Raw genomic sequence first — 27,152 nt, forward strand, 5'->3', positions numbered from 1 at the left:
TTGATACATGATCAATTTCAAAATATATCATAAAATTTTATATAATAAATATCTAAAGAAATGATAAATTTATTATATTTATTTTTATTTTATACAATATCATAATATCTATACAATATCATAGATTTTAATATTATGTAATTTATAACTCAAAGTGATTAAATTACTGATTTATTTCTTGTTAAAAGTCTAAAAAATATAATATCTTATTATCTTTTTTTTTATTTTGTGAAAAGAATAATATTTATTTACAAAGTACAAGTATTTTAGACATATATGGACCATCAAGTTCGTATCCCATTTTTCGATAATAATTTCTTGTTCCAACACCTGAATAAAATCATATATAATACTCTTATAATAATTTAATAATTTAAAATTAAATTATTTAATTTTTACCTGATATGACGGAAATTTTATGAGATCCATGTTCCTCCTTTGCTATCCGTTCAGCTTCTTCCATTAATAACATTCCAAATCCTTGATGCTGAAACTTTGTAGGATCACGGGCATTTACTGGAACAACGCTACCATATACATGAAGTTCTCTCACTATTGAACATTTTTCTTTAAGTTCTGACCTATAATATATATTTTGTTAATATATTTTTTTAATTCGTTAAATAATTTTAATGATTCTAATTCACCTAAACGTTTCATTTGAACATTTTCTAAGTCTTAGTAAACCAACTAAAATATCTTGAGTGGGATCTTCATAAGATAAAAATGTTTCCCATCCACCATTGGCAACATAATCGCGGCGTATAAGTTCTATTTCATAAGGCTGTACTTTGTGATGTATTTCTTGAATACCCACTTCCCGAGTTCTAACATCGCGACAATCGGTTCCCAAATCTTTCATTCTTGCTAATGCCAACTCACGTAAATTTCCATGTTCCACACCCGAGCTATATGTTTTAGAATTAAATTTAATATATAACATATCATATATATAAAATATAATGCAATTACCTAACTAAAGGCATAGGTATATCTCTCTGTACACGATATACACGAGTCCAAGGCGGTATCAAAGACAATATTCGAGCAATAAGGTCCACTAAAACACTCGGTGGATAGCTTTTATATCTTCCTGTTTTCCATAACTCATATAAACCTGTACCTCGTATAACTAACGTTGGATAAATTTTCAATCCATCTGCTCTGAAAGCAGGATTTTCAAAGAATTCCTAAAATATATATAATTTCATTAATAAATTAAAAAAATAAAACATAATTCATTAAAAATATAATTATAACTTACAATGAACTGATTTACATCTCTCTCAATATCAACATTTGGTAAGTCTGGCATCATATGCGCTATTACTTTGAAACCAGCATCTTTTGATAATTGAAAACTTTCACATACTGCACGAACTGTATGTCCTCTATTGGTATCTCGTGCTACATCTTCATATACAGATTGAACTCCAATTTCTAAACGAGTACACCTATTATATTTCAATATATAAATTTAAAAAAAATAGAAATATATTTATATATATAAATTATTATATTACACATACCCATAACGTAACATATCAGAAAGGTGTTTCTTAAGACAATAATCGGGACGTGTTTCTATAGTAATACCAATACATTTTGTACGACTTCGTTCAGAAAATTTTACTGCTTCATCGACATTGCTACTTACATGACCAGACAGAGCATCATGTAAATTTCGGATAAAATAATCTCTGTAATCTTCTGGCAGAGACATGAAAGTACCTCCCATAACAATAAATTCAATTTTGTCTACATTATGTCCCAATTGTTTTAACTGTAATAACATTTTAATCATTATTTGGATTAATTTAGAATAAATTAAATTAATATAAAATAATTTATATAGAAGTATTTAATAAATATCTTTACCTGTTCTACACGATGCCTAGTTTGTAGAAATGGATTATATCTTGCACGAATAGCTCTCATAGATGTAGGTTCATAACCAGTATAAGATTGTGTAGAATATTCAAAATCAGAATCAGGTCCACCAGGACAATATACACAAATATTTCCTGTCATATTAATATGAGGACATCGATGAGGTTTACACATTACAGCTACAACAGCTATCTATAAAAATCAAATTACTTAATAAACATATTTTTTATTACTCAAAAGCATAATTTGAATATGTATTAATAATTTTTGTTGTTGCAATTAGAATTTAATTAAAATTATTATATAAATTATAATAAGGAAAACACTAACTCCACTGGCAGTTCTAATAGGTTTTGCCTTTAATTTTGGTATTAATATACTTCTTGCATCAACAGGAACAGCTGCTATAATGTCAACCAATCTTGGAGAAGTTTCTAACCCATATTTAGAAGCAATTCGTGTTTTTAATTTATTTAAATCAATATCTCTGTTTTCTTCATGTGCTTTTAATAATTCTTGTATAATTTCCCCAATTGTCATAACCATACGTTCTTCTTTGCTTTGTTCAAATTCTAAAATTAAGCATACAACATAAATAAAATTATAATTAAAATTATAAATAAGTAAAATTATCTTTGTAATAATAAAATAAAGTATATTATAAAATAAATTTGTATATTTTTAAAAAAATTATTATAAGTGTATTAATTTTTATAATAATATTACCTTTTCTTTTTTTTACCATGATAATGTTTAATTATTTAAGATTACTAATAATGCAACTATTAATTCTTTTTGCGAAATATAAATGTTTATTTGAATAAAATTGATTTTAGGTTAGCTTCGATATCATAAATAAATCTAACCTATTATAAAATAGAATAATGAATAATGAATAACCAATTTTCTTATTATTTTAATCACTTTCGATATTATCGATTCAGCATAAAATAAGTATGCAATACTAGTAATGACATCTATATATTTGACTGATAACTAACTATAATAACTATGATATATGATAATAATTAGGTCGAATAAATTTTATTAAAATTTTTAATCAGTAAATTAAATAAAGATAAATAAGTTATAATAAGTTATAATAAAGTTAATTAGATATCAACATTGTTTTTTCAGCATATAAATTTTATAAAGGATAATAAATATAATAAAAATATAAGGAGAATAACTCTAAAAATATTAGACTGATGTTCTACTTCAGTCTTGTCAGGATTCTCGATTGAAATTATGTCTCTGGTTGAATTTTTTTTTTGTAAATCGATTCCGATGATCAGAGATTTATCCCTCAATTCTTCCTGTATCGTCAGAATGTAAATCATTCTTCTGCTGTAATCTTCGACTGATCACAATTGGTGAATATCTGTTTGACGATTCTCATAAATCGCCGATGTAAATTATGATATGATAGTAACTTGAATTTTGGTTTTCTTAAATTCTTCACTATTTTTTCTTTCTTGGATTTTTGCATTTTTTCTTGATTGATATTATTTTTAAATATTACATTAAATATTTATCTGTTTTTAAAATTTGTTTCATTATTGTTCAAATGCACTGAAGAAATGACGTTAGTTTTTAATATTCTTACCTTAACATGCTTTTGAAAAGATATCTTTGGCATTAAAGAGATGGCGCTGATAAATAATTTCTATTTTATATCTATTCTTTTTTTACTATTTATTATCCTTATTATTTAATTAAATTATACAACAAATTATATAAATTAAATAAATGGCTTGATTTTGACATTATTCTTCCACATATAATTATCAAATTTCTTAGAACTCTTAAAAATTAGAATTTTTAAAAATTAGAGTAATATATTTTAACAGACATAGATAATCATTTTTATGACCATTTATTTTTGATTTATAATACATAAAATATGGAATAAACATTACATACAAGAATGATGTCTTTGTAAGTTTGAGTATCAATTTACTTATTTATATTAGTTTCTTATATATGAAATTCACATTTTTATTTTTAACATTCATTTCCATGCAAATTTTTAACATCATCTGTAACATTATTTTTAATATCCATGCAAAATACATATTTATTCAATGTAATCTGTAAGAGATTTTATTTCTTATCATAAATAAATCAATATAAATATGTTATGAATACATATATATTATATATACATATATATGCATATATTTATTTTATAATTATTATTAACAATATATAAATTATTTCATTTATTTTATCTAATTTATTTTATCTAATTTTGTTTTTGAAATAATGTTATTCACAATTAATAAAAAAAATTTTCAATATCTAAACTTATTTTTATAAAAAAAATGTCTGTTATTATTTCAATAAATCTAATTCTCTTATGTTTTAGCACTTTTTTTGAGAAAAATATAATTCTGTATATAAACAAGTAATTCTTTTTATCTAATGCTGATTTTGATCTTCATAGTAAATTAACATGAAAAAATGAATAAAATGATAAATATATAATCTTGAAGTATAATTAGTCAAATATTCTATTTTAATAATTGAAAAAGTTAATCTAATTCATATCTTTTATATTTTATATCGAGCATTAACACCAGGATTTAAAATGTTATATACTGAATTGAAATTCTAACATCAAAAACTATATCATTTCTAATAAACTTATATGATTATTAAAATATTATTTTTTAATTTTAATAATTTATTTATGATAAATAATAATTATCATACCGTTTTATTAAGAATAATTTACATTATCAGTATTGAAATTATCACCCACCGATTTTTAGATTGAATTGATTCAAGATCTGATCAATTTTAATAAATTTTTCAAGATCAAAAATATCGAAAAAATTCATCAACCTTTGTCTTTGTTTTCTGTCAATTCTTGATTAAGCTTTTTTTGAACAGATTCCATATGATTTACATCCACTTCAATTACAAAAATGGATGCGGGTGGTGTTTCTTCAACGTGATCTATTTCCGCCGGAAGAAGCGGCATTAAAGGTTTATAAGTTTGTAATTCCATTGAAGTAATATGAGAGGATGATCTCGAAATATTCGAATCAATCCTATTATTTTCAAATTTATCACTTTCGTTTCGTTGAAATTCATTGCTATTTTGACTCACATTGTCACCTTCCTGTTTGTCACTCTGCGAAGAACTTGACGCATTTCCGGTTTCTTTATCTCGAATCGAAATATTTCGAGGTACGGATAACAATCCTTTCGATCTGACATCAGTTACCTATTATTAAAATCATCGATAAAATAAAATCGATAAAATAAATCGATAAAATAAATCGATAAAATAAAATCGATAAAATAAAATATTTTTTTATAAAAAATAAAAGAATTTTTGCGATCAAATGACAATCTTTATTAAAATTTTAAAAAATAATTTATTATTATTATATAGCATTAATAAAAAGAATGATTATATTATAAATTATTCAAATCAAATATTATCTCATTATATCTTCTTGAAAGTGCAAAAATTTTTATTCTCCAATTATTTCGACAATTCCAAAAAATTGAATAAATATTACCTGGCGCAATAAACTTGATGTCGGTCTTTTCGAAGATGATAATCCGATTTGTCTATGGTATTGTCTTTGAGAACCAACTAAGGAACCACGATCATGAATTACGCTAATCACACTAGATTTCATATCATTGTGTGGAAATAGAAGATTCCACATGAAGTTTTTAAGCGCTGCACGAAAGTCTTTCAGATGGTAAGCATAGAGTAATGGGTTACCCGCCGAGTTTAAATGCGATAGAATTATACAAAAATTCATAACAACATCGTTTACCCTACACCATGGACAAAACGCCATCACGCAGTTAATGGTATACAGTGGAATCCAACAAATGATGAAAAAGATTACAATGCGTGACAGATTCTGTGTCGCTTTTACTTCACGCTTCCTGGCGGCGCCAAGTAAACGTAACATGGTTCCAGTTGTTTGATTTCCGGTACGACGACCTGGATTCATCGTTACAATTTGTTGCAACTGTAAGAATATATTATAATAATAATTAATATAACTGAACAAAAAAATTTTAATAATTTTAATAATAGAATATATATAAAAATTTATTACTTGCAAAATAAATAAATAAATAATTGCAATATATTTTCTTTATTAACATGTATTAAAGAAAAAGAATAAATAAAATAAAATAATAAATAGAATAAAATAATTTAAATATAAAATTTTAAGAATATTATATGTGTGTATTAAAAAAAAATATAAATTATATATTAACTGTATTATCATTATTATGAAGTTTATTTGATTATGAAAAATTTCTGCAAATTTAAAGTATTTATATAAAATGATGATATATAAATATTCAAAAATTAATTAAAAAAGATTAATTTCAAGAATTAATGAATAATAATTAATGAAATCTTCGATAATTCATTGTCATGTTTGCATTGTATCCACATATATAGCATATATATACGCATATATTGTACCATATATTTGAAGTAAAAGTATCTGACCTGTTTTACGACCACTCGGTATATATGGGCGTAGAAGGCAGCAATTAATAGCGCGGGAAAAATGATCGTGGCGAAATACAGAAACACCAAGTAATCGTAATCCATCACTTCGGTAAAGATACATTTCTCGTTGGATTTCTTGCCCGCGTTCCATCCTAATAGCGGTAGAAAACCAACTAATGTACCGGCGATCCAACATACGCAGATTATACCTGAAAGATTAAGATCATTAAATTATCAAGATCATTATTATTTCATTGTTATTTTAAAATATTATTTATTTTTGGAATTGATTTAGAATAATAAAACGTACAATATTAAAATATTAATAATAAAATATTAGAAATATGTGTTTTTTAAGTCAATTTCTTTATTAATACAATCTTTTTAAGGTTAGTTTTAAGTCAATTTCTTTTCATTGATATATAATTCTTTTTTTCATATAAATTTTTGAAAATATTTAAAATCTTCATTTTTATATGCACAAAGTAGGATATTTTGGACAAAAAATGAAATAATTTATAAGATTCTAGAGCAAAAATATGAAAAGTCGGTCAAAAGATTCGATGATAGAGGTGCATGTTATCGATTGGAAAGCATGGCAATAAACGCACCTTTTTCCTTCGTTGGAGAGATGGTATCAATCAGCAAGCTCATAATTAAAATCACTCTCACCATAAATAGGCAAAATGCTTAAATTAATCATGGTTGGATAATCTGGTAGTGAAATGAGAAATATCTAACTGGATCAACGTAAATTATATTTAAAAACAGACTTTAATAATATTTTTCTATCAATGCCTAATTACTATTTTTATTAATATTTCAAAATTTTGATTTGTTTTTTTTTTTTATGAATATGGTATTATCTCCATAGAAAAAAAATGCGATTTCCATCAATTTCGTCATAAAGATAAAAGAAAATCCTTTGGGAAATCGAACAGATGGGTATTTCAAGTATATTTCATACTCTATGGAATATGTTGACATTATCGGAATGCAGATGGAATTTTTTGAATTGCTATACTAATTATGTAATTAATATATAAATTATTTGTTGTGGAATCAATACATTATTATCTACTTTTATAAATTTATAAAAAAAATGCTATATATAAAGATAGGATAGCGATTTTTAAATAAGATTTATAAAATATACTATATAAAAATTATTTTGTCCGAAAAATTTTATTTTTAAATTATGAATATTAATATAATTATCTCAATTTTGAGTCCAAAAAAAATGATGATCTGTTATGATTTGTTATTTCGTCCAAAAACAATAATGGAATTTAATATTGATATTCAATAATTTCTTTTTTGAAAAAAGTTATTTCTTCTTTATTATAAATTATTAATTAAGATTAATAATTATGATAAGGATTATATAGAATTCAATTATAAGAAAGATGTTTAAGAACAAGAATTATATTGATAATTCATTACATAAAATTCATTAAGTAATTATAAAAATATTCGATATAAAAAAATGCATTAATTAATTTTAAATTAAATTTTTCAAGAATATCTATAATAATCCTATATTATTAAAATATTTTACATAGCTTAATATAGTCATATTATTATTGGCGTGATATATTTTGTTGTATTTCATTGATTGAATTTCATGGAAAATTATAACATAATTTTTTTGAAAAAAGAAACAGCACAGATAGAATAAATAAAAATACGTTTGATTATAATATAAAAAACCATTTCCATTTTGTATTCTTAACAAAATTATAGTTAAATTGAGATTAGAATTTGTAACAATAGCTTCTAAGAATACATTTGAACAATGTTGTCTAATCAGTACTGACACAAATTGATGTTCTGTATTCTAATATAATGGAACGTGATAGAAATTCCTTATCATATTACTTATTGTAACTATGTGTTAATATTATTTTGTAAAATTTCGTTTCGAAATATTTAACTTCACATAAAGTTCAATGATTTGTAAATAATGTAAACTTTTTTATAGTTAAAATATAATATAGTATAAAAGATATACATATTTTTTAAAAAACAGTATGTATACCTTTTATATTTATTATATATGTAATTTTGAATTTTTTTGAAACGTATATATAATTAATTTAATATATATAATTAGTTTAGTAATTTATTTTTCCAGTTACTAATCATTTAAACGAGAAAATTGTTTTTGTATAAATTGAAACACTCGATATTAACGAAAAAAACAATATTTGAGATATATGGAGAATCGTGTAACAGGTGCTCTGCAAACAATTCCACAAAATATAATTACGTAGCTCATCACGATGTTATTTTATTGCAGCTCGATTAAACGGTTATGCGTGCCATGCAGAATGTTTCTAGGAAGAGGTGATTTTAATTGGATTATCGGATAGCATAACGACATTGACACGAGAAACAAGTTTGTCGTATTTGCTATACACTTCTCCGAACTTTTTGCGGACTTGCTCAATTATTGACTCTTACTACTTGTGTGGCGATTATATGATAAGTATTTTCTTAAGTCATTTAATTTAAACAAATTATTTTTTTTAAATATTCTGAATTTCATTAATGCTTATATTTAATTATTATTAATAATTAATAATTATTATTAATGTTTATATTTAAATAAAAAAATAAACAAACAAAACAAAATTAAATATTTGTCAAATATGGAAAAAATTTATTTATAATTCTTCTAATTAATGAAATGTTTCAAGAAATTTTTTGATATTGATGATTAATTTCTTCTCATATTTTATGTATCAAGTTTATATATTGATTTAATATACATCACTTTTTAATTGAAAGAATAAAAAATCTAAAATCAATCAATTTTAATTTTTTTTTTTTAATAGTTCTATTGTTATGAAATTACGAAACTTAAATTTGAACTTTTTGACTTAGAAATTATTTATTAAGATTAATTATGTAATTATATAATTTATTAAGATAATTATGAAATAATTTTTAATTAGAATTCTAAAATTTAAACCAATTATCTCATCAGTTTAAGTTCATCGCTCTTACTATTTCTTACCTATGGCAGTTTTAGTTCGTACAGTGCGGGAATATCCCATGGGATGAAGTATTGCCCAGTAACGATCTACAGACACCGCCACTAGACAGAAGATACTGATCGTACAGAGAACAATCAACACAGAAACGGTGAACAAGCAAGCATGTAAATTCTTCGGTAAACCAATGCTAGCTAAAATAGCAAAAGGTATTGCGAACAATCCGACCAAAAGATCAGCTGTGGCCAAAGAGATGATGTAATAATTAGTTCGTCGACGAAGTTTTTTCTCTTTGCTGAAGACTATGATTACCAAACCGTTACCAAACACTGCACACACTGCCACCAAGATCTCGCAAACTGTATACGGTAAATTAAGTTCTGAATGAGTTGACGCATTTAGAGCTGTTACAGTCAAATTATTGGCCAACTCACTAATATTTGATGGAAATTCCATCACGATAAAATAATACTCTGTAGACAATCGTCATTTACCTTTTACTCACTGATTCGGATAATTAACTCACTGATTCATATATTTATTAATTATTAATTGTTGAAAGTATATTAATCATATATAGATAATAGAGATTAATTTTTAATATTTTTATTTAATTTATGTTTCATAGTTTTATATTAAATTCATGATAATTTGATATTCATTTGTTTTTTCCTACGGATTTATACGTATAAAAAGATTCGTAAATGGAAAATGCAGAGTCGCGTGACCAATAATTCTTACAACATTTTTAATGAATCCCTTTAATTTCTATGAACAGAATATTTGATATGCCACACGAGTTTGTACCATTTCCTTAAATAATTTCTATATTCTTAATATGCAATAAATCACAAATGGCATGTCGCATATATTTGAGAAGAAAATTGATCATCGATATTTTTTTGCTTTTACTTTTTTGCTATACAAATTTTTTGCTAATAAAAATTTCCACAGAAATCATTAAATATTTAATGATCATGTCATTAATCCAATAATAGTTAATTCATTTTATTTTAGATATTTTATTTTAATAGAAAAATACTAGCACATATAGGAAGACGGAAAAAGAAAGTTTCGCCATTTATCTATATGAACGTGTTATGAAAGTTAATAAATTTTATATCATTTTTCGGTTAACAAGCTTTCTGTTCATACCTCTGTTATGCCATTCAAATGATGTATCAATTCATTAGAAATATAATGTCTCTATAATTCTCTGATATATATAAAAGAAATATATATAATCCAATATATAATAATCTCGAATCAAATATATTTAAATTAAAAATCATATAAAATATCAAATTTCATGAATTATATTTTTCTATGATTATTTTTAAGTAAAAATATTTCAAAATATTTGAGTGGAAATTATGAAAAATCACAGAATTCATTATATCAATAATTCTATTTCTCAATCTTCTTTCAAAATGACTATAAGTGGAAGTTATGTATAATACAGAACTTAAGTTGTATCTGTCTGTTATATTGTGTAAGTTTGTTCAATAAGACTTCAATTCTCGTTATCTTTGTCCAGAATTAATAAAGCTTTTCAACTCGGGTAATTTCTTCCACAGGTAATTTAAGGTATCAGTGAGTAACTACGTTCTGTCAAAGAACAACAAATCGTCCATTGAGAAACAGGATGACCGGAAATCACGGGTTGCAAATGATCAAGTTCATTGAATAGAGTTCAACCACGTTTTGGTCGCGTATTTGCAAAGCTTATCATACAACATCATCTTCTAACCATGTTCATCAGAAGGTAATTTTAGTTTCCGATGATACGCGTGCTTTTGATTATATTTTTAGCCATATTGGATATTGAGGTCATCAACATCATAAATTCAAAAAATATTCCTTCGTTTTTTAAATATTAAACAGTTTCAAAGTTTCTATTATTGATTGTTCAATTATGTCCATTCTTTTATGTAAATTCAATGAATCTTCTTATCACTTCAATTAAAATCATGTAGAAAAAATAATTATGATAATTTGAATAATTTAATTGATTAAATTCGTTTTTATTTTTTTCTTTAAATTGAATATAAATGTCATTCAAACTAACTAAATTCTATTTTTTACTTTTTTATGAATCTATTTTATAATAAAATATTTCTGAATATCTATCTTTTATTTTTATTTGTAAATCTTAATTTATATATAACATATATTTAATATGTTTGAACGCCAACATTTTTATCTCCAGTTTACAATAGTTTTATTTTATTAAAATGCATTACATTTCAAACAAAAAAAATTTCTTTTTAAAAATGCTTTTTTGTTTTAATATTCAATAATTTAATATTCAATATTGTCCTCTATTTTCTATTTCACGATAGATTATTAAAAAATAGTGAAGAAGATTTGAGAAGAAAAATAGATTAAAATTTTAAACTTTATAATCATGCAAAGACTTTATTTTTAAAAAAATTAAAAATTAATAAAGATAAGATTAGTAATGATTACTTCAATCTTTTTTTGATGACAAAAAAATTATTATTAGTTTGATGTGATAAATTAAAATTATATAGAACATCAAGTTTATTTATAAAACTACTAAACATTCAATTTAAAACATTTCTCAATATTTATTTTAAACATGCAATAAATATTATTTATAAATAAATTTTCATATTCAATTTTATAATTTTTATTATAATTTTATAAAAAAAAAAATTGATTCTATTAATTTTATCACTAGAAGAAAAGAGATTAAGAACTTAAAATCCAATTCAAAATATTTAAAATGATGTCAAAAAAAATAAAAGTTGTAAATAATATTGTAAATAATAATATTGTAATAATATTGTAAATAATAATAAATAATGATAAAGAGTATTTTAACATCATTATGTATTTGTCGATACTATATTCTAAACTTTTACGTTTATTTTTATTTATAGAGGATTAACATATCACTTGTTTATTATCATTATAGCCTCTATATAATATTTTAAATAAAATTTACTTAATATATTTTTTTAAGATTTTTAAAACATAATTTTTTATTTTATTATTACGAAAGAGTACTTAATTCATATTTTAAATAACAATAATTCGCGGATTTCAATTAATCGAATATTTAAAAGAACACCGATTCGATATCATTCGATAGCCAATCAAAGTCACGCAGATCTTCACTGAACCAATCAACGTCAATCAATAACACCGCGCGCTTTTTTCCGAGGCGTCATAAATCAATCAATCATCAACGCTTATGTGATATGCTTTTCTAAAAGTACGAGTTAAATAAAAAAAATTAGACGATCATAAATAAAACGCATCCAGGGAACACGTCCGTCTTCTCAACCCCGTGGCGCGTAACTGAGTTTCTTCGTGATATACAGAGACGGTGGTGGTGGAGGTGGAATAGACACGGTATAGGTTATGGCGGTAGTGGTAGACCAGAAAAGAAAATTGGCAATTTTATATGTTAATGTTTCTGTGTTTCATCTAAATTGATTTCATATTGAAATAAATTCTTTGAAAATGAAGGTAAAAATTTAAAAATTTGAAATATTAAATTATTATATCTTATTTCTAACAATTATATATATTTTCATTATAATTCATATTGAATTTTCAATCGTGTTAAATTTTAAATTGTAATAATATATTTGTATCGAATCTTTGAAGCATTGATAAACATATAATAAATATATATATTTTTTATATGTTTTTTGAATTATTTAATATTATTTAATATTCTTATTTAATTTTTGTTTAAAAAAGTTTTAATTTATAATTAGTCATATATTCGAATTATTGATTATTTGCTGCAGTAGCATTTCTTCGTAAGCATCTTACGAGATTTGTAATTGGATAAGCATGCTACGAGTGAGAATTCAATGACTTGTCTATATGTATAAGTGATAAAAGTCGATGCATATGAAATATACTATATAGATGTAAGTATGTGAGATAGTTAGTAAGTAATAAGTAGTACAAATTACTTTAGTATCCTCTCGACAAAATTAAGAGTTTTATTCCGTCTCTGGAACTTTTCATGATACTTTGAATTCTTTAGCACGAAAATCTATATATTTTTTTCCCTTTTGTTAATGTGATTAAATGTTTCAATTATAATTCGTATGAACATTACATTTTAAAGAAACTTGTATATATTTTCTTATTATAGAAAATCATTGTTGAAAATATATATATTCTATTATTATAGAAAATCATTGTTGAAAATATGAAACAGCATTAAATCCCATTAACTTAAAGAATGTTTTTTTAATAGATTTTTATTACAAAAGGAATTTGTTTTATTGGAACATAATATTTTTACAATAACTATTGTATTTTTTTTGTTACTAAACATTATGATATTTCTTTTTCTTAGGAAAATTCTAAAAAATAATCGATGTAATTAACTATACGCATGCGTGTTATACATAATAATGACGAAAATAGAAAACTCTATTTCTTTTTTAACATTTTATTTATAACACCATCTCTCTATTTATATCAGTACAAAAGCCTCTGGAAGTCATTTTATTTGAATCATCAGATTCTACGAGGCATTATCCATTCCATTTTTTAAATAGAAGAGGTATGATTATTTATATTAAAATAAAAAAAAGTACAATTATATTGAGTTAATGTTTTTTTTAATTCAATCATATATAATTAATTGAAACATATATACATGTTTAGAATATAAATAGAATATAAATTATAGAAATAAACTATTTATTCAATATTTTATTAATTGAATTAAAAGCAGGTATTTGTTATTTCATTCGATATGAGACAGGATCGGATTACTACCAAGGCTAACTAGACAAATGGATCTGCGCATTTTTCGTTCTCCCTTTCGCGCAAGGTGGTTATATCCCTTATTTGTACATGTATACGTTGTAAGTTCGTTTGAAGTGAAAAATTGGATTTCTCTGCAAGTTTCTAAGAATTCAATTTTATAGCAAAATATATATATATATCCTTCGTGATTGATTTCCTTCTATATAATAAAGTTGAAAAATAATATTTTTCCAAAATATTTTTTATACTTTTTAATTTTCTTTTAGTTACTATTTTAATGATTATACTACATGATACGGATTAAATCGATATGAGAAAATTTTTAAATATAATAAATAATTTCAGTTTCATTCTAATTTTTACTTAGTAGATATAAAAAATGCATAATAGGTCATTGACATCACATAAAAGGATCATAAATTGTGTCGCGAAACTGAATGAATCATGACTAGACAATCAAGAATGTAAGTTTACATTAGGCTGAACCGCAGACACGTCACACTATTGTGGGTAATCACATATTCATACTACTAAATATTTAATGACTTAATGCTATTAATGCGATTAAAAATATATGAAAAACTGTAGAAATCAATAATGTAAATATGAATTTTCTTATGAAGTGATAAAATTTTAAAAAAAGATTAACGATTTTTTCTAATAAATTTTTTTATATTTTGGAGAGAAACATTTTGGTATCTTGAAAACTTGCAATAGATTTATAATTAATTAGTTAATAAGGTTCAATTGGCTTCATTGTGTAGCATGTCTTATATATATTACATATTATATGTATAGTAGTTAATTTGGTGTGATAGCTCGGGTAGTTTCCAGGTAGAGGAGTAAAAGTTGTTAGAATCTTATGATGAATAGTGGAATCCAATTAAAAAGATATGTAGTTTTTTCATATAGTATACGTTTAATATAAAATTTATTCAATATTTCATATTAAATATGTAATATATAATAACGCTATATATTATATATATATTAACATGATATAAATACATATTTAATTAAAGAATTATCTTAAATTTTTTTTTTAAGTATATCTTGTAAAAAAAAGAAAAAATCGATATGAGATGGAAAATAATTATCAATTATATATATATATATATATATATATATATATATATGTTTCTTTTATCTGGAATATTTCTGTTACAATCCAATATTAATTTTCCAAATCACAATATCAACGTTAACGAACCCTGTCGTATTTGTGCTAAGCTATATGCTTTGATCGACAGAAATGATCGGTTATCTGATATTGATTAAATAATAACTACTCTAGTGGCATTCGTAGCCACTAGATTTGAAAAGTTATTTATTACTTCAATATCGTAAATTTTAATTACTTGTATTAATTTCTGCAAAATTTAAGATTTTAAATAATTTTTACAAATTGAATGTATTCTTAAGTCTTAATCTTTACAAATTGTTTTTAATCATATTATTTATTATTTAAAAAAAAGGAAAATAAACATAAAAAGGAAAAATGGTTTCCATGTGTTTAAAGAAGCATATTTTTAATTATTTTTTTAATTATATTTAATATTACAAAAAATAATTTGTATATAATTTATATTTGGAATTACATGTCAATGAATACATGTTAATTTTTATACAATATAACAATTTTAAGCTGATCAATTCATAGAAAATGACGTATTATTCGTTCTAATTGTATTTCTGTTCGATTGAGTCCATGGTTCTAACATTGCTCGTATTATTATATATATGAACCATATAACAAAAACAAATCCAAGAAACATAAAGATTCCATAACTGTAAATAAATTGATATTATATGCTCTTAATATTACCAAAATAACTAATATAACATTAATTAAAATTATTAATTAAGAATATACTTTGTAAACCAAGTAATAAATGATCCAAGACTTATGGGTACAAGTAAGCTATAATTAGCTAGTGGTCGCAAACTCAATCGAGGTGGAATACGTTCCTCATATCCGCAGGAAAGTCCATTTTGCGTTCGTTTTGGTAACTTCACAATTTTTGTTGGTGGTTGTAATATTTGTCGATAAATGTTTCCGAAAAAACCACTTTCATGGTACATTCTAGTTATCTTGTGCCGATACTATTCAAAATATATTATTACAATTATAAAGATGTTTAAGTTGAAAATTAAAATAATTATTTGATGATTTTTTTAATATATTATTGAAAGGATTTTTATTGAAAGGATTTTTATTGAAAGGATATTTACTTTTATGTTTATATATGTACAGAGTTTATAAAAATTCCTAACAAGTAATGCACATTCATTACTTCGAATTGGTTGTAATTCTGGATCACCCATATATTCGATATATTGACATGTTTGTCTATCTTTTTGAATAGGTACAAATACACCTGGTTTACTTGTATCTAAACTAGAATCCATCTAAAGAATTAATAAGACTTAATACTTTTCTATTAATAACAATTGACAAACAATTTTTTTTTATACCTGTGATTGACTGTGATAAAAAGATGTTGATAAAATGCTTTCATGATATTCTTCATCAGCTTCAATAGCTACCTGGGGAATGTCTTCTACTTTAATCTAAAAATTCTACTTATTAAAATCAAATCAAATTATTAAAATCTAAAAATATTTTTCGTTTTTTATTACCTCGAAGATTTCAATTAATTGTTGCTGTGCATTTGCTAAATAAATAGGAACACGACGTCTTTCTTCTATACTAACATCATCTGAAGAATAATCCTCGCCATAAAAAAATTCCCATAATGCTAAAAAAAATCGTCTACTTTTTCGTTTCTTTTCTAATGCATCGATTAAACTGGTTGCTGTTAAATATGCTTGTTTAATTGTGCTTAATAGACATACGACCTAAAAAAAAATTCAAAAATGATTAGATATCTCAAGTACACATATATATATATACTTTATATTTACTTGTGATACAGTAGACATAGAAAACATTGGTATATATTGATAAGTTGGTCCTTCTAGTTCTGAAATTTGTTGTCGTACAATTGAAGCCCATTGATTTGTGGATACACATCGACTTCTACTTAGTCCAACATCATCCATATGACTTTCTATTTCGCATATTATTTTTGCTAGATGTGGTTGCGAAAAAACCTAAATATGATTTTTTTAAAAATTTTCTAAATAATAATACATAAGTCAAATATCTGAAAAAATTTAATATACTTTTGTAACTCTAAATAACATTAATGCATTTTTTGGAGCCACAAGATCTGTCCTCATAAATCGTGGAAGTAATTGTTGGAATATTGCTGAATATGCTAACAAATTGTGTGCAATAAAAGGCATCCATCTATTTGGATCATGTATCTTTCCTCTTTCTTCTTCTTCAGATTTACTATAAAAAAATAAAATAATTTCTAATTGTAATTTATCATAATAGATTTTTTTTTTTATATACATACCCTTCTTTTGTGTATGTTATACTAGGAAAATATCTCCATGGTTGAATAAAGCTTAACCATGCTTCAAGAATTAATCTAAAGGAACTATCTAGAGGCCAATGATGTATAGCTTTTCGAAGAAATGTGTAAATTTTGCCTTGGACGGAAGGTAAAATAATTCTGTAAATAATATTTTTAACAAAATTTTGTGATATTAATATTTAATTATATTTAATTATTGTTTAACTTTTTAATATTAATATACCGTTTAAGTTCATCCATTGCACTTTTATCGCCTGTGGCACTATTTGCAAATTCATGCAAAGTTTTTATAAATGCTCGAACTAGACGTATATGCTCTCCAGAATGAATGCTATGCTGTAATTATAGTTATATACAAATATACATATTTTATAAGAAAATTTCTATTATATACTTACTCGACGCGGTACGGACGCAGAATATGATGTGCTTAAAGATGAACATAATTTATCATCTTCTATATATTCTACCCAAAAATCAAGAAATACTTGAACTACAGTTTCACTTCTCCAAACTTGTGGCAAACATTGTTGCTGTGGTACGGTTGATGTGGAAGTCGGAGATCCTGGCGATAATATTGATGTTCTCAAAAGTCGTGGTGTTTGCATTCTATAATAATTTCTAATTATAATTTTTCATTTACTATTAAGTAATTCTGAAGAATTATAATTTTATTTGTATTTTTTATTAATTTATTCATTGTTAAATATTCGAAAAATACCTTTTAGATTCAGGTGATTGTACAAGTTTTCGTTGAGGTGTTTTTCTGATGTATGGACTAATTATTGGCAAAACAGGGGAATTATCTCTAGGTAAAAAATGATATAAGTAACAATGTGCTAATTGAACATAAACAGTTTCCCAATTAATCCAGACATTCTCCTGCTGCTGTACTTGTAACCATGGGTTTGTTAAATGATATGCAAAATGGAAAATGTAATATTCAAAGGGGTATGTACCATTGTTAAGGATTTATTTTATATGAATTTAAAAAAGTATTTTATTGAATTATTGAATTATTAAAATATTAAAATATTAAAAAGTATATTAAAAAGTAAAAAGTCAAAGGATACTCATATTTAGCGCAGATACACAACGTGTACTTTGATCATCTCTGATTTTGTCTAGATAAAATGGTGGTATTACTCCTTCCTCTAACATTAAACGTATTTTTGCCTAAAATGAAAAAATATATGAAATTAAATTTTATTAATTTTTTTTAATTTTATTAATATACAAATCTATTTTTTACATACTGGTAAAAATGAAACTGGAAAGTTATATTTTAAATAACAATCTGGTAATAATTTATAACACAGTGAAAAGACAGGTCCTTGTGGATTAAGAAAATTACAAAGTGTTTCATATTCTTGAGCATTTTTCTTAAAAGTAATGCTATGTAAACCCCAACCAATATTGTCAGTAATCCCAAATAATGAATCTATTAATATTGAAAATACATGTTGTAATTCTGTTGTGCTTGATTCATCTATTAACATTGCTATTTCCTTGCATCTTTGCACCAATGGCATGTTTAAGTATCTTTGTAGTCTGATCTGCATATTAATTATATGAAATAAATTAGATAGTTGTGTAGAATAAAATTAAAAATTAAATTAAATTGTTAATCTAAATTAAAACATTTAATAAAATTTTTCATTTAATATTCTACATTAAAAAATCGAAATATCTCATCTCTTATTGTTATTCTATTTACAATGTGCAATATATTTGTTTAATATAATTTCATTCAAATAAAACATGTATAATATTTTATATATTAATTTATTTATAAAAAATAATACATTTTTAATTAATTACAAAATTTGCATTGTTTTAATAAATAAATATTTGTACTCTTTAAGAAAGCCGGTTAAAGAATTTTAGGTTAAGTATAGGTTATGTTTTCACAAAAAAATATATATATTCGATTAATAAAAATATGATACATGTATGCAATACCGTAGCAACGTCTGAAGATGCAGCCATATTCGTATTTATTTATGTTTCCACGAATTATTAAAAGTAACATTTAAAAAAAATTTACTGACAATTTATTGACTAATTCATGCCATACACACAGTTTAGTAATAATGTTTACCACTACAAGAAATTTTTTCCTAGGGAAAAAAAATGGAGAATTTTCTTAATTTTAAAATATAACATTTATAGAAATCATAAAATTATAAATAAGAAATTATAAAATCAACTGCATTGCTTTTTTTTATAAAAATTTTTTAATTTGTATTTCAATCATTTTTTTTTACATTCTATTAACAATTCATCATTTATAAAGTGATTCATTCAATATTCGCGTTATCGTTTTGTAAAATTCACACAATAATTAACAATTCATTATCAAATAAAATTAAATTATTTATTGTTTTTTTGACCACATGAATAAATTCCAGGTTTGTAAGTCGGTAAAAATGGCATGTAATGTGTCCATTTCCATCTAAAAAAATATTGAAATTTGAAAAAATGAATTGAATATTTAAGTTTTAAAACATAAAAATTTTTAAAAAAAAGTATTATAAAAAAGAAAAAAAACCTTCGTAAAATATCCATTCCAAATGGAAAATCAAATGTATTAAATATGTGCTCTTGATCCTCTTTTTCCTCTTTTGCTGTATTTAATTCCATTTCATTTGACCAAGCAATAAGTCCACGTTCCTCAGGTGTACCTTACAATTAGATATTACGATTAGAATTAATAGCAATAAATAAAAAAAAACATTTTATTATTTTATGAGTAAAACACATTAATATTTATATATTAAAAATTTTTTCTATGAATTATACCTGGTATAATATTATCTAATAAACATCCCACAATACCTCCAACTAAGATAGTTGTGCTAAGTAATACTGTAACTACACTATCGAATATTTCATTTTTGGTTTGTATTACTCCTGGATGATTAATCATCCATTTTGATAAAACCTGAAAATTTACAGAAATAATTTAATTATTTTTTTATATAAAATTAATTTAAATTACTAATTCAACTACTAATTGAATTTTTGTTTTCTTTCTTTGCTAATTGTATATTTTTTAAAAGTTGTTAAATGTACTAAATATTTTATTACTAATTATTTTACCAGTGGGAAAAAAATGGAAAATCCAAGAATGTATAAATTCCTTGCAGAATTTAAATTTACATATTGTAATGCAGAAAGACCTAAAACATATTATTCTTAACTTCTTTTTTAATTTTCTTTTTAAAATAATTTTATTTGAAAAATATATTATGATATACCGAAGGCACAGATCATTCCAAACATTATACAAAATATTCCGCCGACTATGGGCTCAGGAATGATGATAAAAACAGCGCCAAATTTACTAATCAATCCTTGGAGGATCATTAATCCGCATGCCCATTGAATAACTCTGCGACTGCCAACTTTCGTAACACCTGATAATGTATTGTTTAAATAAGTTCCAGCTCAAAATGTTTTTATACGTATGAACGTTAAAAAAATATTACTCATAGACTACAATCTAAGAATATTATATAATTTACCAATAGTTCCTACATTTTCTCCAAACGTATTTGTACCGTTTCCGCTTCCCCAAAGACCAGCTAACATTGTTCCAAGGCCTTCCATACCAATACCTCGATTAATAGCGTGAACTGGAGGAGGAGGAGCTCCTAAAAATAAAATTTTCTATTTTTTATTTAAAAATTATTTTTTATTTAAAAATATATAATAATAAGAATACTAATATTTATTTTAAAAATTTCTAATTATTAATTTAAAAATATTAAAAATTTTTTAAATTAACAAATTTTTTTATTTTATATTCAATTTAAAATTTGTATTTTTTATTATTTATTTTATTTATTATTTATTATATTATATTAATGTTATTATAATTGTTACGTACCACACATTCTAGATGTTGTTGGATAGTAACTGATAGATTCCACTGTACATGCCAATACACCAGCTAACATGCCGAGTACACCAGATAAGGATACAGTAGGTGTACCCCATTGACCAGGATAAGGAAATCGGAACCATGGAGAATCATTAATAATCTTTAATTTACTGTCCGCTCTGGCTGGATGACCAACTGGTAAAATATCCGTTACAGTTAAAATCGTGCAAATTATCCACATGACTATTATAGTTAACAGTACCTAAAATAGAAAGAAACTGAAGATAAAAGATTATATAAAATAGAAAAAACTAATATTATCGATAGAAAATATAGATACAAATAAAATTTAAAAGAAAATTGTAATAAAAAAAAGAACCAGGAATAAAAATTTGTGCCATTTTTATTAAATTCATTATGTAATTACCGGGAATAGTTTAAATAATTCAAACCACACGATTCTAATTCCTTGACCCTTACGATACATTAATATCGGGAACGGCACATTAACAAGTATTTGAGAATACAATGTTAACATCAGTATTGTTCTGTAAAAGATTAATAGATGAGAAGAATTATGTAAAAACTTTTTGTGACATGAACTAAATTTTATTAATTAAATTATTTGTTCAGAATTATTCAAATAAAAATAATTTAATAAATTAAGAATTATTGAATATCATTTTTTTATAAAGAAGAAAATAATATGCATTTACCCAGCTGCGATACCCCAATGTTTAGATGCAGCATCAGCTGCATTCTCAAAAAGGGATATTCCAACTAGAGAAACAGTTGGCACAATAGTCAATGGTGTAATGAATTTCAATAAATATCCAATGATACCTATTTCAAAAATTATATCAGAAAAGGAAGATTCACTGTTCAAACAATAATTTAAATACAATACCTCCAAATCCAACTATTACTTGAAACAAAGAGGATACAGCAATGGCTCCTGAAAGTTCCCTCATTCTAATTTGCCATATTTCTGTGCGATTAGCAGAGGACAATTCATTCAAAATCTCTGGTGGCGGACACTTCCATTGTGGTAAACTTAAGATTGCAAGAGTTGGGACTAAAAAGGAAATGGTTCCTCCTTGAACAAGAGGTAATCTATAACAAAGAATAAAAAAAATAATAAATATTATTATTATGATTTATTAATTATTAAAGTATACAAATATTAGAAAATGTTATAAAATAGAAATATTAAAATAATGATAAATACATAAATATTAAAGTATTCCAGCAAGAATACTAATATTCTTAGTATATAATAGTATTCCAGTAAGAATTCCAGTTAAAATATTCGAATTTAAAATGATTGCTTAAATATTATGTAAATATTAGATTTTTAGAAATAAAAATACTAGAATAATAAAATAATAAAAATACTAGAATAATAAAATAATTATAGTAAAATAATATCAAAAAGTATTGAAACATTGAAATATTAGAGAATACTGTATTATTAATATTTAGAAACAATATAAAATTCTGAAATATCAAAAAAATTATATAGAATGAATATATTTCTATAATTTAAAAGTCAAATTATGATATAATGAAAATTATAAATTATAATATATATATATATATTTACAATATATAAAAAAATGATTTTTTCAAATTAGTAAATAAAACTCCGTCTTCATTTTAAGTCATAAAATTTGAAGTAAAAACAGAATATTACTCTTTCTCAGAAAACTGTTGAGTATCGTTAACGATCTGTAAATCTTTTTAAACAAGATAATTCTCGGCAATAAAACAAAATTAGCATTAGAACCAGGTATAGACGAGTTATCAAGTACGAAGCATAAACATATAAATATCGATTACGAAGACTTTCGTATCCAATCTTGATTCTTAAAATTCAAACACTTTACTCCATTTATAGGCAAATTATGAACTTTGCAATTACATAATATGAAATATTGCAACTATTAGCATTCCGATAAGATAATCGTTAAAAACATAATTAAAAATTATTATAAACTACGTTATAAATTAAAAATCATTTTGACTTAAATTATAAAAAATATTATACAAGTAAAAGATACAAATTTTCTTGAAAAATTAGCAAAAAAAATTTTCTCTCTTTTTCTAAAATTTAATAAATTAAAAAAGCTCTAAAAATATTATTATTTTTATTAATTTTCTTAGGATTATTATTTCTTATTATTCTTATTAGGATTATGAATATTATATCAATTAATCGATAAATATTTCATTAAACGAATTCTAGCCTGCATTCGTTTCATATACAACATTTATAAATATCATGAGTCATTTTAATTCAAATTTATAACAATAATATGTAATATGTAGCAGTTACAGTCTCGAAATTTTTTTATCTATAATCTATTGCTCGAAATATTTGTAATTTTAATCGTGAGACTAAGCTCGAATTATCTATTACTATTACATATTGCTCGAAATATATATAATTGCTTTGTATGAAGTTGAATTGGTGACTATTAAGTCTTATCAACTTAATATTTTAGAATAATGCGCAACAATTTTTTCAATATGAGTTTTCAAAATGCGTGAAAATACTTTTAACTACTTTTAGAAATAGAAGGAATTATAAGTTTATAAAAGAATTAATTTTATTGAAGTAATTTAAAAAAATATGATAATGATAAAATTAAATATGAATTATACATTTTTCAGATTGGCAAAGAAAAACTTATTATTAATTTAATCACCTGCATCCTATAGTGGTTTGGAAAAAAGTGACAAGTCCTGTAACGAAGATCATAGTGGAGATGATGTAACTTCTCGCTGGGTCATCCTCTGCCATACATAGAGCTGGTGTCAAAATGAAAGGAATCGAGACTATTGCACCTATCATAGTTAAATAATGCTAGAAAACATATAATTAATTTTAAAAATAATGTTAATAAGAATGATTTTAATAGAAATAATAAAAAATTAAAATCTGAAGTGAACAAATTTTATTCTATATTTTTCAATTTATTTTTTCATGTAAAATCATTGTCTATCCAATTATATCATTATCACTTGATATATAATATAGATATACGATTATAAGCATATTGATCAACATTATTAGATAGAAGACGAATCATCAAGATTTCGTAAATAGTAAAATAAATAGAAGAATTAACCGTTCTTATGCTTATTGTTACTTCGAACATGTTTATCTGAAATATAAACGATCACGATAAAAGTAAAGAAAAGTACCTGTAAAGCCATAAATAAGCAAAGGTACCAGGGTGGGACATCATCAATGCCATAGGTGAGATTCGTATTTCTGTTAGTTTTATTTGGTGGTGTTAATGTTGAATTTTCTATATTCTAAAACAATAATCATATATGTATATATATATTAAATATCATATATAAAAATTATCTAAATTCATTTATAATTGTATATTAATTCTGAAAAAATTAAACTTAAACTCAAATTTTTATATAAGGGATTTTTTATATTTTATCTTTTGAATGAGAGGAAGATTTTTAATGACAATATAATTTTTTTTTTGAAAAAAATGTTTAATATTAATTCTAAAATGAGAATATATATATATAGCTTCTATACACAATAGGATACATAAATTTATTTTAATAATAAGAAACTAGATTATATAATTACATAATAAAATAAATCAAGATATATCTTATTGTGCTCATTAAAATAATAATATATATCTAATGATATTATTCAGCAATTATATTATATACTGTATACTAAATAATTATATTAAAGAAAATTATCATTTATTGATTTTTTATTTAATCTTAAAAAAATTTAAAAAACTTTTTAGCAATTTTATTAATTTATTTTAACAATTATCATTCCACTAAATAAATAATAGAATTTTAAATTAATTTAGAACTAATTATTATTAATTAGAACTAATTAATAACTTATTTTGTTTTTTTTTCAAAATATGCATATACCGTGATATTATTTTTATAATTATATTATTTTACTATGAATTTAAAATATTGTGTAAAATCTGATTAATAAAAATGGATTTTTACAGAATCTATTTTTTTTACTGGTAAAATAGAAATAATCATTCAATCTTGAATCTAATCACAATTTATTAGATTCATGACGTAGTTAGTATGTATTCTTAATGAATCGATTAGAATGTTATTCTTTTTTAGCTACACGATTATTGAGGATCACAATCAAATTTATATTTCGATAGAAGATATTCAATGTTTCTTATGTTTTTTAATTATATTTAGCAAAATAAAATATCAATAAAAAATATTTTTTTCTTTATTTAAGAATAATTATTATTTAAAACTTTTACATTGCATAACTTGAATGTATTGAATTAAATTACAATTACTAATCTGAGAAACATTGGTTTTTTTCACATAATAATATAATTATTATTTGGAGTATAGAAAATATAATATATTTTCAAAAATTAATGAAAAATATTAAAAATATTTTTATCATACACGCATAATACTAACAGAATATTTTTATAATTATTGATATTAAATATTTTATAATCTAATTTGCAATGATTTTATAATCTAAATTTATATCAATTTAAATATTATTATATCATCTACATATTATGAATATATTAAATTTTTAAATTTTTATCTTTTTAGATGAATGGGATTTAATTTTAGATCTAAATATCAAACAATAAGTGAAAAATTTATGTTAAACAAAAACATATAAAGTTATTGAAGGAAGAATTATTTAATTGAATATTTCTTTAATTCAAGCACAACCGTTAAATTATATTCAATTGCTCGATGTGATAAAAATCTTTCTATAATAGGAATTCCAAACAATTTATTAAAAAAAAAAAAAAAACAAAAGAATTATTAAAAATTTGATATTGTGCATACTACTTTTTCAACTACTTACCACCTCGGTCATCTGCATTCCATTTTCAGACATTTTGAAATTATATATTTATATTGTTTATGGATACTAAAAAATTAATTTTTCCTACATTAATCTTAATTTTAATCAAAAATAGATTCCATAAATATGAAAACCTCCAAACGATTCTTCAGGAACCGCAAAAAAAATAATGGAAACGCTTCTTCACTTGATATCGCGCATCCACGTTAAACGTTAGCGACAAACTGTGTCAATAGACATGATCGCTCCTTAATTTATCGCTAAATGGCTGCTTAGAAACCAAGTATTAGCTGGATTATTTTTATTTTGACAATGATGGCGATCAAAAAAATATCAATAGAAATTAATAAGTAGAGACGCGATTAATTAACAATAGTAAAAATTTATAAAAAATATATCTACTGATAGAAACAAAATACTATTCTAAGATAATTTTTTAAGCAAGTTGTAAAATTCCATAGCGTTTTTTTTTTAAATAATTCAATCTAAATAATGTTATTCCTCGAAAATGATGTTATCTTTTAATTTATAATTTATTATAGTAGATTATAATTATACAGTAATATATACAATAAATTATAAAATTAAATTGTTTTGAAATACACGTGTCAATTATATGCATGCCAAGGAATCTCGCTCATATAACTTCGTATTGATAAAAATAATATTATCTATAATTTAGCAATGCTATGTAACTATCAATTTTGTTAAACAGATCAATTAATTAAATATTAAATTTAAATTCATTATTTATTCAGTAGATTTTTTTAAAACTTGGATCTTTTAGTTTAATAAA

The 27,152-nt window shown here is 23.4% G+C and overlaps 4 protein-coding genes across 10 annotated transcripts; all 4 read right to left on the reverse strand.

Annotated features, from left to right (window-relative positions):
* Window positions 1-100: 100 nt before the first annotated feature.
* LOC122712652 (elongator complex protein 3) lies at window positions 101-5,111 on the reverse strand. Of its 2 annotated transcripts, none has more exons than XM_043932459.1 (9): window positions 2,617-2,678; window positions 2,221-2,462; window positions 1,879-2,082; window positions 1,530-1,783; window positions 1,265-1,454; window positions 973-1,190; window positions 648-908; window positions 400-581; window positions 101-330 (listed from the first exon to the last, which is right to left on the reverse strand). In XM_043932459.1, the coding sequence occupies exons 1-9, from the start codon at window positions 2,633-2,635 to the stop codon at window positions 245-247; spliced, it is 1,656 nt and encodes a 551-aa protein (XP_043788394.1). In that variant the 5' UTR covers window positions 2,636-2,678; the 3' UTR covers window positions 101-244. The 2 variants fall into 2 exon arrangements, with proteins under 2 accessions (XP_043788394.1, XP_043788395.1); XM_043932460.1 differs by lacking the exon at window positions 2,617-2,678 and adding an exon at window positions 5,006-5,111 and having other exon boundaries at window positions 102-330.
* On the reverse strand, window positions 4,297-9,877 carry LOC122712653 (adenosine receptor A2b-like). Its single transcript, XM_043932461.1, is given in 5 exon segments — window positions 4,297-5,122; window positions 5,424-5,891; window positions 6,389-6,600; window positions 9,411-9,856; window positions 9,858-9,877. Coding segments are annotated over 5 exon segments (1,536 nt in total). The 3' UTR covers window positions 4,297-4,732.
* A 5,805-nt stretch (window positions 9,878-15,682) lies between these two features.
* LOC122712651 (sphingomyelin phosphodiesterase 4) lies at window positions 15,683-19,654 on the reverse strand. Of its 2 annotated transcripts, none has more exons than XM_043932458.1 (14): window positions 19,563-19,654; window positions 18,857-19,156; window positions 18,674-18,776; window positions 18,322-18,553; window positions 17,999-18,209; window positions 17,824-17,936; window positions 17,580-17,738; window positions 17,341-17,512; window positions 17,080-17,268; window positions 16,795-17,013; window positions 16,630-16,725; window positions 16,387-16,563; window positions 16,028-16,257; window positions 15,683-15,942 (listed from the first exon to the last, which is right to left on the reverse strand). In XM_043932458.1, the coding sequence occupies exons 1-14, from the start codon at window positions 19,587-19,589 to the stop codon at window positions 15,804-15,806; spliced, it is 2,367 nt and encodes a 788-aa protein (XP_043788393.1). In that variant the 5' UTR covers window positions 19,590-19,654; the 3' UTR covers window positions 15,683-15,803. The 2 variants fall into 2 exon arrangements, with proteins under 2 accessions (XP_043788393.1, XP_043788392.1); XM_043932457.1 differs by having other exon boundaries at window positions 17,999-18,221.
* Window positions 19,655-19,818: 164 nt separating this feature from the next.
* Window positions 19,819-26,589, reverse strand: LOC122712726 (solute carrier family 23 member 1). Of its 5 annotated transcripts, XM_043932558.1 has the most exons (13): window positions 26,357-26,589; window positions 24,694-24,807; window positions 24,195-24,352; window positions 22,394-22,599; window positions 22,203-22,329; window positions 21,914-22,034; window positions 21,493-21,748; window positions 21,128-21,256; window positions 20,861-21,019; window positions 20,703-20,782; window positions 20,403-20,544; window positions 20,152-20,284; window positions 19,819-20,055 (listed from the first exon to the last, which is right to left on the reverse strand). In XM_043932558.1, the coding sequence occupies exons 1-13, from the start codon at window positions 26,387-26,389 to the stop codon at window positions 19,974-19,976; spliced, it is 1,740 nt and encodes a 579-aa protein (XP_043788493.1). In that variant the 5' UTR covers window positions 26,390-26,589; the 3' UTR covers window positions 19,819-19,973. The 5 variants fall into 5 exon arrangements, with proteins under 5 accessions (XP_043788493.1, XP_043788497.1, XP_043788494.1 ...); XM_043932562.1 differs by lacking the exon at window positions 24,694-24,807 and having other exon boundaries at window positions 24,195-24,297; XM_043932559.1 differs by lacking the exon at window positions 24,694-24,807.
* Between the last annotated feature and the right edge of the window lie 563 nt (window positions 26,590-27,152).

This window comes from Apis laboriosa, unplaced genomic scaffold (assembly GCF_014066325.1).
Source record: "Apis laboriosa isolate Shangri-la unplaced genomic scaffold, ASM1406632v1 scaffold204_cov149, whole genome shotgun sequence".
NCBI lineage: Eukaryota > Metazoa > Arthropoda > Insecta > Hymenoptera > Apidae > Apis > Apis laboriosa.